At 38.1% G+C, this 13,360-nt stretch overlaps 1 protein-coding gene across 10 annotated transcripts in view; it reads right to left on the minus strand.

Annotated features, from left to right (window-relative positions):
* LOC135491955 (twitchin-like) overlaps positions 1–13,360 on the minus strand; it is a 192,226-nt gene that overhangs the window by 99,834 nt on the left and 79,032 nt on the right. For 9 of the 10 annotated variants that reach the window (XM_064777946.1, XM_064777939.1, XM_064777941.1 and 6 more), the window contains 4 exons: positions 9,448–9,618; positions 6,144–6,209; positions 5,182–5,424; positions 4,527–4,572 (listed from right to left, as the gene is read on the minus strand). In XM_064777946.1, coding sequence (XP_064634016.1) covers positions 4,527–4,572; positions 5,182–5,424; positions 6,144–6,209; positions 9,448–9,618 — 526 coding nt within the window. The remainder of the gene's footprint in view (positions 1–4,526; positions 4,573–5,181; positions 5,425–6,143; positions 6,210–9,447; positions 9,619–13,360) is intronic. The other variant, XM_064777944.1, reaches the window with a different exon arrangement.

Genomic DNA, 13,360 nt, shown 5'->3' on the forward strand with positions numbered 1-13,360 from the left:
AGACAACGGTACATTTTTCTTGTTGTACAAGAGGTGTAATTAGTGGTGTATAATCAGACAACGGTACATTTGTCCTTTTGTACTCGAGGTACATGTATAGGATGTGGGGTATCAGACAATGGTACATTTCTTATGTTGTACAAGAGGTGTAGGATGTGCTATAACAAAACAAAAGCAGAGAATCTGTCTTGTGTTAGCAGTCAGTTGATGAGGTGTATTGGTGTACAATAGGTAACGGATTCCGTATACATGTACATGTTATCAGACGACAGAACATTTATTTAGTTTTATCAGTAAGGTATTTTAATGGTTTGCGAGGTGTAGGTTGTGGTGTAATGAAATAATAGAACGTTTGTTTCTTGAGTAGATTTCCATGACGTGATATCGAAAACAAATGATAACAAAATGATTGTAAATAATTGGTTGATAACTACTAATAAAAGAATAACTATAAATATTCCATGATATGCGTAAGGAGTGATGTTAGCATTAAACTTATTGCAATATGGTATTAGAATCTGTGCCATGTCGCAAAAGCTTAAAGTAAACGTATACCGTGTTTACTCTCAATATCGTATATCGAATGATTGTTTTGTTTCAGAAGCGCTCATCTCCAATAAAAAATAAGAATCAATTAATAATTTTGCATAGTTACGTTTTGGTGATTTTTCGTCGTTCTAATTGTCCGATACCGAACCTTTTACCAGTTAATGAGGGAACACTTTCCAGAAAAAAACTACCTAAGAATTTGTAAAAAATTGTAAATGAAATTACTGAATTAATTGATAAAAAACCCCAATTTATCAATCAGTTACTGACTGCTCTATGCACCCAAATATTGCTTCCGATAGTTTGAGTGTCCTATGAAAAATTGAAACTGAGGCGATTTCTAATCCTGGACAGAGTTAATAATTTTGCCTGGTCAACAGTGATTGAGGTCTTCGGGTAGTCCAACAAAATATACACTGCACCAAATTACCGTTTTAACGTAACCACTTCATTACCATCAAGCAATGCACTGACTTCAAATTGTATTAGAGTCAGTTTAATGCTTGGAGCAATTAATCAGTCCCCTTCGCTGACTTTAAATTCGATTAAAGACAGTCAAATTATCTTGGCAATTATCAACCCTTCAATGACTTCAAATTTGTAAGAGTCAGTCAAATGATCCAAATGAGTGATGTCTCTGGCCAAGAAAATAAATGCCTCACACTGATAGCAAAACGTTACATTTAAAAAAATTGTTATTTCAATGAAAGAGTTCACAGAATGTGGAGAAGGCCAATGTACTGATCACTTGTAAGCAGGTGCGCCCTCTATGGTGAAAGAAAGTATCTGGGAAGTGGCATACCGAAACCCAAAATGGTGTAGTATGCCATGCCCAGATTTATCACGGTGGGTAAAGGTATTGGTTTACCTTTGTAATACAACATAAACAAGACCCTCCCATTACAGTGTTGGAGGGGTACAATCGCATAAAAGTAATAAATGCGGGCCTACGCCCCTCAAAATGAATTAATCTTTTGTACATTTCTTTTGTGTCGTAATTTGCTCTCCAGATAAGCACATATTTTTCTTAGGCAAACCGATACCTTTCGCCACCGTGTTTATGGCAGTACGATCACCAGGGACAGGTGATCCAGTTCATGGTGCTGACGCCTATAGCTATAACCTGAAAGGACAGACACCACAACAAGCAGTCAAGGTTCGATCTCCACAGCAGAGGTCCTGGTCATCATCAGCCACCTATTCCGCCTTTGCAGAGCCTTCATTCTATCAATATGTGCAATTATTGACTCACTTTGCTAAGTGATCTATTAAATCTGTGCAGGCTATTTTTTGTAGACCAGATTTCTCGGCGATGGCATAACCAATATTCGTGCAAGAGGTATCAATGCGTTTGTGGTGATGTCTACTTGTGTCTCGTTGAATCAGAAATGAACTTCATTGTCCACAAATATGTGTTTTCACATTTTTGGAAATCGAACTAAGAACCAGGGTGCAGCTGTGTACAATGCTCGTGTACATGCCTTACACAAATAGATAATGAAATAGCACCTGTGGCGAGCATGAAATTTTGTGGTGCAGATTCACTGAATGTGGTAAGTTATGCATTGGATGTACACGCGCAGAAAGGTGTCTATTGATACTGAGGGTATCAACAGTAAGCATGTCTATAAATAGCATAGTCAGGCGGTGTAGGTCTTTGAGGTCACTAATACAGTCTTCTGACCTTTCTTAGCATTTAGTTGGCATTCAAGGTTGGCATTGTTGTGTTTTGAGAACTTGGTCGGCTGGGTACTATCCTCAGTAGCTTCTTCAGGCCTTTTCATCATCAAGGATTGCATTTGGACAGCGTCCTGTGGTTACCATAGTGCTAGTAGACGACAACAACAAATGGAGTAGTAACATAACTGTTTTGTCTGTCTGGCTTATATTCTAAATCTCTGCTTGTTAGCAGTAAGAGACACATACTGACGATCAAAACTGACGGAGACTATTTCACCTCTACGTCCATTATCTATACTATAATGCGGGTTGTGGCCGCTGAATAGGAGGCGATTTTTGTTTCAAATTTGGGCCTCGGAAATGCGATGAATTCTTGCAACTTTTGACTTCGTAGGTGTGGACCATAAGTAAGAGTGTCACTGAGGGTGTCATACGTCGAATATCTTGGTGGTTTTGGAATAAATAACAATCTTGGGGTTGATAGGCTTATATCAACTACATGTACACTATAGATTTTCATCCGACTTTATACTTAGGCTAACCCTCCTGAAAATTTTCAGCAGATCTCAGATGAGCTGCTTGAACTACAATCCAAGCATTTTTGACCGTTACCCATTTATTCACGTGGGCATGCTGGATGAGAGAGGCGAGTTAGACCATGAGACCTGCCTACAAACTCACACCAACCGTGGGGATCTAAGCAGGGATATTTTAAACGCGAGTTGAGAGTCCTATTCTAAAAGGCCTTAGTCACAGTATACCATTGGGCGATATGAATAAAGACTAGCAAATGCTTTTACTCCGGTTTTGTACAGGAAGGCCTAGTGTAAATGTACATGGAGATTTAGATAAAAGCATTTCCTAGTCTTTATTCATATCACCCATTGTTTCTAATACAAAATACATTACGCCTCGTTTTGATCGGAGCGGTCTTGGTATCGTAACCAATGACCGCCTGGGTAGGTATAAAATTCTGAATTTTAGCTCCTTCATCAGGAGCCTCGGGAAATCACGACACTTGACTGGGAATTCCCTTGCTGCGTGACGTCATCTTCACAAGCAACAATATGGCGGAGTTCCGGACACCAGGCTGGATCATTCTTTGACGAAAACGGAACATATATACCTTTCAAATCGTATTTAATTTGTTTAATTTTGAAACCTTTTAGAATAGAAATTAATACCTCGCTGTCGGTCATTGGTTGTATAATCAAGACCGCTCGGGTAGACCTCAAATTACGTCCAAAACCCTCGGCGAAGCGCCTCGGGTTTTGGACTGCATTTTCGGTCTACCCGAGCGGTCTTGATTATACAACCAATGACCGCCAGCTCGGTATTAATTCCTTAAGCCACCACACCACAGAGGCTAATAACTTTCATAACAGAGAGTTAGAATAATTGCACAGTATAATTTTAAATGAACACCTTCAAAGATGACGAAGATGTCAACATCCTTGGGCATCTCTGCCAGCTGGAGATCAAGACCATCACTGCATAAATGAGGACAAGGAGAGCTGTAAATAACATAGAACGTACAACGGATTGGTCAGATATAAATAAATTATTGTACAGTGGAGTTGGTCAGATATAAAATGATCATAAAGGAGAGTAGAGGAAGAAATAGGCATGGCTAAATATAGGGAGTGCTGTTTACCCTTTCCCTTCACCTCCTTCCTTGTCGTCACTGAAATACAAGACATTGGTGATCATATCACAGATTTTCAAGGAATATTTAGTACCTGAAACCTGGCCTATTGACAGCCAATGGGATTACTGTGTATGAAAAATGATGTGATGATCAGAAGATTTTCATATTTTGCAAATTATTGTGTATTTTAAGAGATAAACCACATGTCAGTACTTGCTCTATGCAAACACTGCATTGTAAAGTATGCAAATCCACCTGACAAAAACCTCTTCATGCTTCGTAAAGTTATATTGATCAGAAACTATATGATTGGGAGTTGCCAATTTTTCTTCAAAAACACGACCATCTTATGTGCTGGAATACTGTGAGTACGGCCTTAGGCAGAGCATTAAAAGACACCGTATAATAGGTCATTGATCAACAGGGCCAAGTACACTACCTGCATCCAACTTACCTTGACTGGCTTAAACCTGCTTGCACAGCATTTCACAGCATGACTGCATGAAACAAATAATCTCTCAACAGTTTTGTTGGATAACGAAGTCTACCTGCTTCGGCATATGGACCGGTTATATTACCCAAAACAATATTTACAATGGTTATAACATTAAAAAAGAAATAATATTGAAATGAAGAACATTGATCCTACCTGGTTTTAAGCATTGCCCTGAAGTCCATTCCAGAGTCCTTGGGATCTGAAAAACCATTCAGACATTAAAGCACTGAAGTTAATTTCAGTTCCTCAAATTGAGTATAAAGGGCTTGTAAGAGTAGCCCGCATCGAGAAGTGGGAAATTTGCGACACCAAAAAAGTCTATGATGAACTTTTTGACTAATCTACACAACTTCTTAATGAGAACATCATTTTTCGAAAAAACAAAGCAGAAAATTCCAGTGCAATGCACCAGATTAAACACCAGAGTATGTGCTCCGGAACTACCCATTCTAGGACACAGAGACTTGCCACTTGGCTGAACAGTGCAGCTCTCGGACAGATCAAGAGACATCTGCCTTGTTTATTTGAGACGTAGACCCGATTTTGTAATAAAGTCATACAGTACCAACCCAACTTGACTTAGAAAAGTTTCATAAATCTCGTAAAATAGCTAGCATTACCCAATCTAAGGGACAAGAAATGCGTGCAGTGGTACTGTACGTGATGAGCGATAGAACTTGTGGAAAATTTAGCAGTACAGAATACTTTGGAAAATTTAGTAGTACAGAATACCGTGGGCTTCATAAGTAGGCAGTGTAAATACCGGCAACGGTAGTAAAAGAGTAAACAATTGATTAGGTTTACATACCTTTGACATAAAGACTGAATTTGCATGCGTCGTACACAAAACCATCGTGTTCCAAGACAACTTGGTATTTTCCCTCGTCACTGATTTTGGACTTGTTAATCTTGAATGTACCGGTCTTGTCACCTTTCTTATCGGTCACAAACATTCTCTGGTCGTCTGTTTTGAGCTCGCGAGTTCCCTTGAACCACTTGATGTTGGGCCATGGTTCGCCTTTAACCTTGACGGTAAGAACAATATCCTTCCCTGCAAACAAGAAACAAAGAAGTGTGAAGGTATGATTTCCAGGTCTGATTGCTGCCAAGGGTCCCAGGCCCAACCCTAACAGTGCTCAGGGGCCTGCATCGCTTTCACCCTTATCGAGGAAAATGAATTGGGATATAACCTCTCTCCCATGCTATTTCGTCCAAGTTAAGCAACGATTTTTGTGGATAATCTTTGGATTTTTCAGAAAAACACCCCCTTTTTTACTCTTTCTGAAGAAAAATTCCTCTCCACTAAACCAAAAAGTATTCCCTGTCCCTAAAAAATCAAAACGTGCATGTGGCCATCTATGTATGTTCACAGTAGAGTAGCCAGGCATGGATCCTTCAATAACCATGTATTCAGTGGTCAATGAGGGACTTAGAGAACAGATACGATCACCAATGATGTCACCACTTTCATTACGTTACTGGACAAGAGCTGAAGAGATAGCACAGAACCAAACATCAAGGCCCCCCTACATCATAGTCTATGGGCCCCAAATCGTCACGTTCCCACTTTGAGGGTCATAAAACAGATATAATAGGGAGATTACCTCCAAATTGCGCCCCTTAAGATATTTTACCACTATAATTCAACATGATTATCACTGGTAGCAGAAAAAATTGCCACCTCATGATAGATTTTTAAAAGGGCACTGTTGCTGACGTAGTTGCTGACCCTCCAGGAACGTCCTAAATTTATGATTGAAAGAGCCTTACCCTCTGTTGCGGTGGTGTTCTTCAGCTTCTCCACGAAGCAGGGGCCATCTTTGCCCCCTGAGCCCTCTGAAATAGATGGAATGTTTTCATTACACTGTGTTGAGAACAAAAAAAGTCATTTGGCTCTTCGCAAGAGCTTCCGGTAACAGGTACAGTCCTTCATCAATCTTTTTTTATTTTTTCAAGTTATGAGATTTGGAAACCCTCTAAATGTATGCAATTGTTTACATAAAGCAATCATTGATGCTATGTTACAAAAACCGCTCAAATACTTTTACTTTTACAGGTCAAAGACTTTTGGTTTTAAAGGTCAAAGTGCAAATACCTTTGCTTTAACAGGTCAAATACTTTTGCTTTTACAGGGCAAATTGCAAATGATGACTATCTCATAAACAATTTTATGATTCGATCAGCATTATGATACTCTGTTCATGAAATGTTTTGTGACTTTCAACAATAATCTGAAAATGAGGACCTGAAGATAACGTTAACGTTAAAGTACAAAGTGCGGTGACAGAAATATTTACATTGCGTGTCGGTTAAAGATGGTTAGCTGGTAACAAGACAGTGACAGTCATGGCAAGACAGATGAAGACATACACTCATGAGAAGACAAGAAATGGCGATTGATGACTTTATGTTATGTGATTGCATTTTATGAGGTGTAATATAACTGTTTTCGTGAAAAGATAGCAATGAGTAGTAAAATTGTTATATTGCAGATTCTGAATATTATTCATCATGTTAATGTGAATCCACATTGCACTTGAAAAATCTGCCACGGTAGATTTTGTTCTTCAAATTATCACCGATTTACCTTCTTCCACAATGATTGATCCCCTGTTTAGGCGATGGTCGACATCTGCATCGTAACCAGTGTCGTCGTTGTAGTCTTTTATATCATTGAATTAGAAATACATGCATCAGTCAAGGCATATACTTACAGTGGCACACACTACCACTGAGTGGTACTTGACAAAAGCAGCCAAACCCAAGTGAAAGAATCAGTAACTCCTCAACATGTATCGACGAGTTGTGTGATGGTCAGATCATTTTAAAATCGAGATTGAAGAGATACATATTTTTCATCAAGAATTTGACATCACTTAAACTTCTTCAAAAGGTGGTATAAAACCACGGGTGTCAAGATCATGGGGCGGTAATATGTAGGCAAACAGGCACCTCTTTGAAAATATTTTAGAATATTAATTGTTTTAACTTAAACTTATACTCATGTCTGCTTTATATACAAGCTCATCTGTAGGTTGGCTACTCTTATCAAGAAAACACACTGCTAGTCACCTAGCAATCCAAGCATTTGATGAAAGCCTCATGACTGATGCTATGAGAATATGCTGCACCAGACAGTGATGTCCTGGACAACTGGACTACGAGCGATCACACATATTTAATGTAAGTGAATGATCATCATACTATTTTACCATGGAAAACCAGCAATACATTTCCCGAGGGTTTTCCTTGATTTGCGGAATGGCTTACTGGAGGAAATGTCATCCTCTTTCCTGAGATCAAATTCCTTAGTAGATGCTTAAATGTTGCGTCTAAATCACAATTAGATGGGTCGGAAACACTTACATTCAGTAATTGGCTGAAAACACACTGCAATATACATTCAAGTGTTTGTAGATTTGTAGCAACTGTTTTTATGATAATGAGCTTGTAATAGTGTGAACCATCTACGTCTGTGTCAAACGGATGGTCCAGAGGAAAGTACTCCAGCACTCAAATAACACGTTCAAGCAGAAGACATTCGGTTCCCGCCATTTCTCTCATTCAAATGAAGCTACAAAAAGTTCTGAAAACACTTATTTACTGCAAATTTAATTGGATGATTAAATATAAATGTAAGTATTTTCGAGCCATTTAAGTAAGATTTTGATGCACGATTATAAATTTTCTGTGGGTAATGAGAGCACTTCGGGAAAAAGGTTGCCGGTTCCAGGAAATCCTACCTCGAACTGAGGAATATCCTATAGTGGTAGGTTTATTGCACAAGAACTTATGTATGCATTCCTCATAGCTGGCAAGTCAAATCATCATATCAAATAAAATTTATCCAATAACAAAAGTCTCAAGTGACTATGAAGTGATCCTTACTCATTACAAGCATTACTTAATGGATTTTACTTCTAAATAATTAATAAAAACATTAGATCATGAAGTTATGTAAGCTAAGCTGACAAGCTGAAGAAGTTTTTTGAAGGCTATACTACTAAATAATGTAATAAGGATATCTAGATAAAAGAAATGTATACTTTGCTAAGCTATTGGTAGGCAATGGGTGTGGCTATGACAGTGCTCAAAATAAGTCAGTGACCAGGAAATTAGTATTACCTGTATCTTCTTTTAGAATATTTAGTTAATTACGATATTCGATGCAAAGCAAATCAAGCTAAAATAATCTCATCAATAGTTATCAATAATTATTCTAAGTTAATTCTACCCACACAACCATAAGTGAATAACACCCCACCCACTCACCAACTTTAAGGAGGGACATTGCTTGTACCTAAATTCCAAAATGACCCCGTTTCTCGTGATTGCCAACCAAATTTTAACACCTTAAACTAGCTACCCCCTTTTGACCCCTTCAACTAGCTATGCCATTTTAACCACCTGTTAGGTACCGGTAGTTCATTTCGTTTCACTACACAAGAGGTCACCGTAATGTTTTAACATTACTTGCTATTGTAGTTGCACCTAATACATGTATTCTGATGCTTCTTGTTAGGGTATCAGTTGAATGCAGACACGGCAGATACGGCAGAGGGCACACACATGAAAGTTTGGATAGGTGATAGGGTGATTTACTAGGTTACCTAACGGGTAAAGATATAGTTTTAGTGTATCCTACAAAAGGCACTACTAGAAGACTTGTACAAAGGGGTATACCTATAGCTTCTACAAGATCAGGGTCATGGTTTTCAAGGTGGTGTGGGTGTACGATGTGACAGGGAAGTGACTACTTTGTTTTATATGGGTTGGGGATATGCAGGTAGAGTGACAGAACTCGTCCCCGACCTTGCTGACATGACCAGCACTGGTCTCCGGACAACATGAGGAGCCATGATGCTCGAGGACAGTGTAAAACAGACGTGTGTGTGCAGCACAGAACAGTTTCTTCTTAAAGACCGTGAAAAAATCAGTTCATACAGAACTACAGAGTACAAACAAAAAGATCTCCAGACAGAAGCGAAAGTGCTAGAATTCTATAAAACAGATAATCTAAGTCTAGATTCGGACAGAAAAGACGCGCATTCTGAAAATGTTCCATCTACGCTACCTGCATCCTCATCCTCCTCTGGGATCATGGTATTTGACACTTTTTTGGGCGGAGGTTTTTTCAGAGCAGGTTTTTTAGGTTGGGAGAGATCGTTCGTGGCTTTCTGCACATCTAAATCTTTCTCTTCCGCAGGTTTCTTCTTCGGGTCTCGCTGATTCTTCTCGGGGCGCCCTTCATTGGCAGAATAGTGGCATAAGTGTGACTGTGAAAATTGCTAATGCTATCTACTTGTTTTACAATGGCAAATGTGTGCTAATTGTTATTTGATACTTATGTAAATTAACTCTGACTAAAATATTACATAACTGCTCTACAACTATGTGATTAATACTACATGTTTATAGTAAATATTCAAGTTGACACTTTCAATTGCATTTTAGAAACACCAATCCTTTGGGCATGTAATCACCAACTGAACTTATTATTGTTGCGTTGGTTTGTGTGTGAAATGTCACAGAGAAATCTAGAGTATAACGGCTGTTCATTCGGTTTTGGACAAAAAATATTTACCCTATATCAGCCAGTGAGAAAGAAACGTGTTCCAATACGACTAATATTCATAAAATGTGTTTGACTTAAATTAGCAAGCAAGCCAATTTACCTGAAGCAGAGTTGTTATAAATGAGTTTTTTGGAATTTGAAAGAAAAGGGTGGATTCATATTTCTTTTCTTAAAATCTGATTTTTGACAAGCGTATTGCTGTTTATAATAGTATGGTGAAAAGGGCATGTGATAGAATACATTTTAGTATGCAATGCAAACTGCAATGACATTAGTTGGTAGTCTATTGTTAAGTACAACCGGACAAACTGAATATATTTTACCGTATCCTTAAATATGACGTTAGTTTTAAGTTAAGTATGTTGTGACAGACAAATGGGACATACTAGACTTATTTATAAAGCGTATGACACTTGAGCATTAAAGTCAATGACAATGGCTTTTAATATAGAATACGGAGAGTAATTAGACAGAACTGGTCTAAACAAAGAGGTCAGGTAACACGAGAGACTATACGAATAGCACTACAGTAGTGGGCCCTTAACCAGCAAGTGAAATTGGCGATGAAGTGTTTCCAAACATTACCAACAGCAGGGAGCAAACTATTTGGCGAAACGTGTGAAATAGAGCATATGCACAAGGTATTTTGGGGTAAACTGTTTTTTTTTGCTATGACTCCAATGGTATTTGAAATAAGAGTGAATCCTTTTGCATGGGTATTTGTTGGAAATGCATCAAAACAGTTTGTTATAGTCAGTTCCTTGGACTGTCAGCTTCGTGTTCACAAATGGCTTCTGGTTTCTTTTGCATCTGAATCCTTCACATTTCTATATTATTAAATAAAAAGGTATGTATTTTACTAAATACAAAGCACCACCTGCCTGGTTGGAGAGTTTTCACCGCCACTTCGGATTTATATGTTTCAAATATCAAATAATCAAACTGGTTAGACCATGAGAAAGGACGAGAAGTAAGCAGAAGAACTGAAGGTAATGCAGTATCTAAGAGCGGCTGACTGTTTCTGACAGTACAAATCCTAACTGTCAGGGTGAAATACAACAACATTCAGTTCGGGGACCCTTCAGTCACGAATAGCCAACAACTCACTCGATTACTGCCTTACTAATCAACAACTCTATGTTCCTGACTACACCCTATGAAACAAAATGACAAGCGATTCCTACCTTATATCAGCCAGTATGCCAATATATCAAAATGGATCGTCAGAACTTTTGAACTTAAGGGCTCTACAAGCAAATAATTTTCATCTCAGAGAGCACCAATATATTCACTCATATGTGCAACAAACAATATTTCATCTGTAGGCAGCTGGTAACTGACAGTTTGATAATTGTCTCCAGCTGCGGCAATGAACAATTCATGTTGAAGGCATCTGCATGGCACCGCAAATGAGAGAATTTTATCAAATGCGACAATAATCGCATGTTTCTGCGAAGAAGTTCTCTCATTTGCAGGATGCTTTTATATTAGGCAATTTTCATCTTGACTGGAAACGGAAGCAGTAGTAAATTCACATTACGTGAGCTTTTGAGGTTGCCTCTCATGGTTTAAGAAATTGCTACATGTTGAACCCGTTGGTCACCTTGGATCTAGAAAAGATGAAAATTACATTTTCATCCGACTATCAAATCAAGCCATACACTTAAACTAGACCTTACAGTATAGCTATTGTATTAACTTAAATGCATATTTTGTTCATGCCAGATTGTGATATCTCATTGAATACTGTAAGTTGTGCTGTTCTGTTTCGAGAAGGGTTATCTTGACTACAACTGTTTGGTAGACGGATCCCTATCATTTGTTTTCAGATAGCTTGTTGACAATCATAAACACGCAACTGATTTACACATACATTGATATACAGTCAGTCAGTCTGCTTCTGGATGGCAAATGATAACCATGGAATTTAGAGAGGTTAAAGGCGTACAGTGTACTTACTTGTATATTCTTGTGGCTCAGGTAAAAGAAATATTGCCATGCCGAGTGTAGTAATTATGCATGCAAATTTTCAGAAACTTGGCGTCACTAGTATTTGTATAGTAGTCTACACAATGGCAGTGATGAAATTTGTATGAAGTACATGTTTGTGACAATTGAAGATATTCAAATTCAAATTCAAATTCAAGTTTCATTTTCATTTTTTTTTATTAAACGGAGTGGGCCAATGCAGAGGCGTATTCCATAATCTACTTAACAGCAATCCACAGCTTAAAACATTATGTATATGTAGCGATATATAAGACTTGCTGAAACTTAATGCGACAAGAACTCAAGGGGCTGTATTATGATCCTGATGAGGTTTGAACAGGTTGGTTAGGTTCAGGGAGTGGCAATACACATGGTATAGCAATGAGCACTAAATGTCTACTTCATACGCTCCAAAAATTGAAAATTGAACATGAGATTTGAAAATTGTAAATTGCAACTACATGTGTGCACTAAATATGAATTTCAACAAGGCCGGTACAATTACGTGCGTGTGTAGGATCCGCACCAGACTATGATGTTTTCATGTTCAGATGAAATGAGGCGGATTCTACGGGGCTGTCATGATGTAAAACTTACCTTCGACTTTCAACCCCCTAAAAGTGTGAATACTTAGATGTCCCGACTTACCTTCCAACACCTGCTTGAATCTTCAGTTCTTCTACATCAGCAGCGTATACATTGCTTTCTCTATGTAATGCTATTCTCCAACCCCTGGTGTATTTTTGTGTCTCTCTCAGCGAGTCAAATTTACAGACTTAATTTTTTGATGGGAATGATTTTGTTCTTGGGGATTGTCAGTGAATATCACCGATATAAGACCATTTCTGATCATTGAAGAAATTGTAGAGATTATGCACTTGGACATTTGATGCCAATAAAAATTTTCAATTTGGATAGAAAATGAGTTGGCTGCACCAGATTGTCTGATAGTCATCCTGTCGTGTTCTGGCTCTTCTTTTGATATTGTAGTTATTATTCAACTGGTCTTAGATAGGTGAAACTAGAGTATGATATATAATGTAGAAGGACCAATACTTTATCATCAAACCATGTAAAGGCAATAATATTGGATATGTATATTTACATGTCACATATGAAACAGAACGAGTCAGAATATTTGATGCTGATATTTTCATGAGACCATTTTAGTTATTTTGTTAAAAATGTTGAGTTATTTCATAAGAGGTTAAAATGAAGACAAACAGTGACTTAACACGAACTAACGTGCAGCACCGGCACTGGATGGATCGAAAGCAGACAGGACATGGACGAACAATTAGACATTACAGCTTACTGATTAGCAATTACAGCTTATGGATTAATAGTTAAAGCTCACTGATTATTAGTAAGTGGAAGTTCAGTTCAGAGACAGATCGACAAGAAGACATTATAGTTTACTGAC

Source organism: Lineus longissimus, chromosome 8, assembly GCF_910592395.1.
Source record: "Lineus longissimus chromosome 8, tnLinLong1.2, whole genome shotgun sequence".
NCBI lineage: Eukaryota > Metazoa > Nemertea > Pilidiophora > Heteronemertea > Lineidae > Lineus > Lineus longissimus.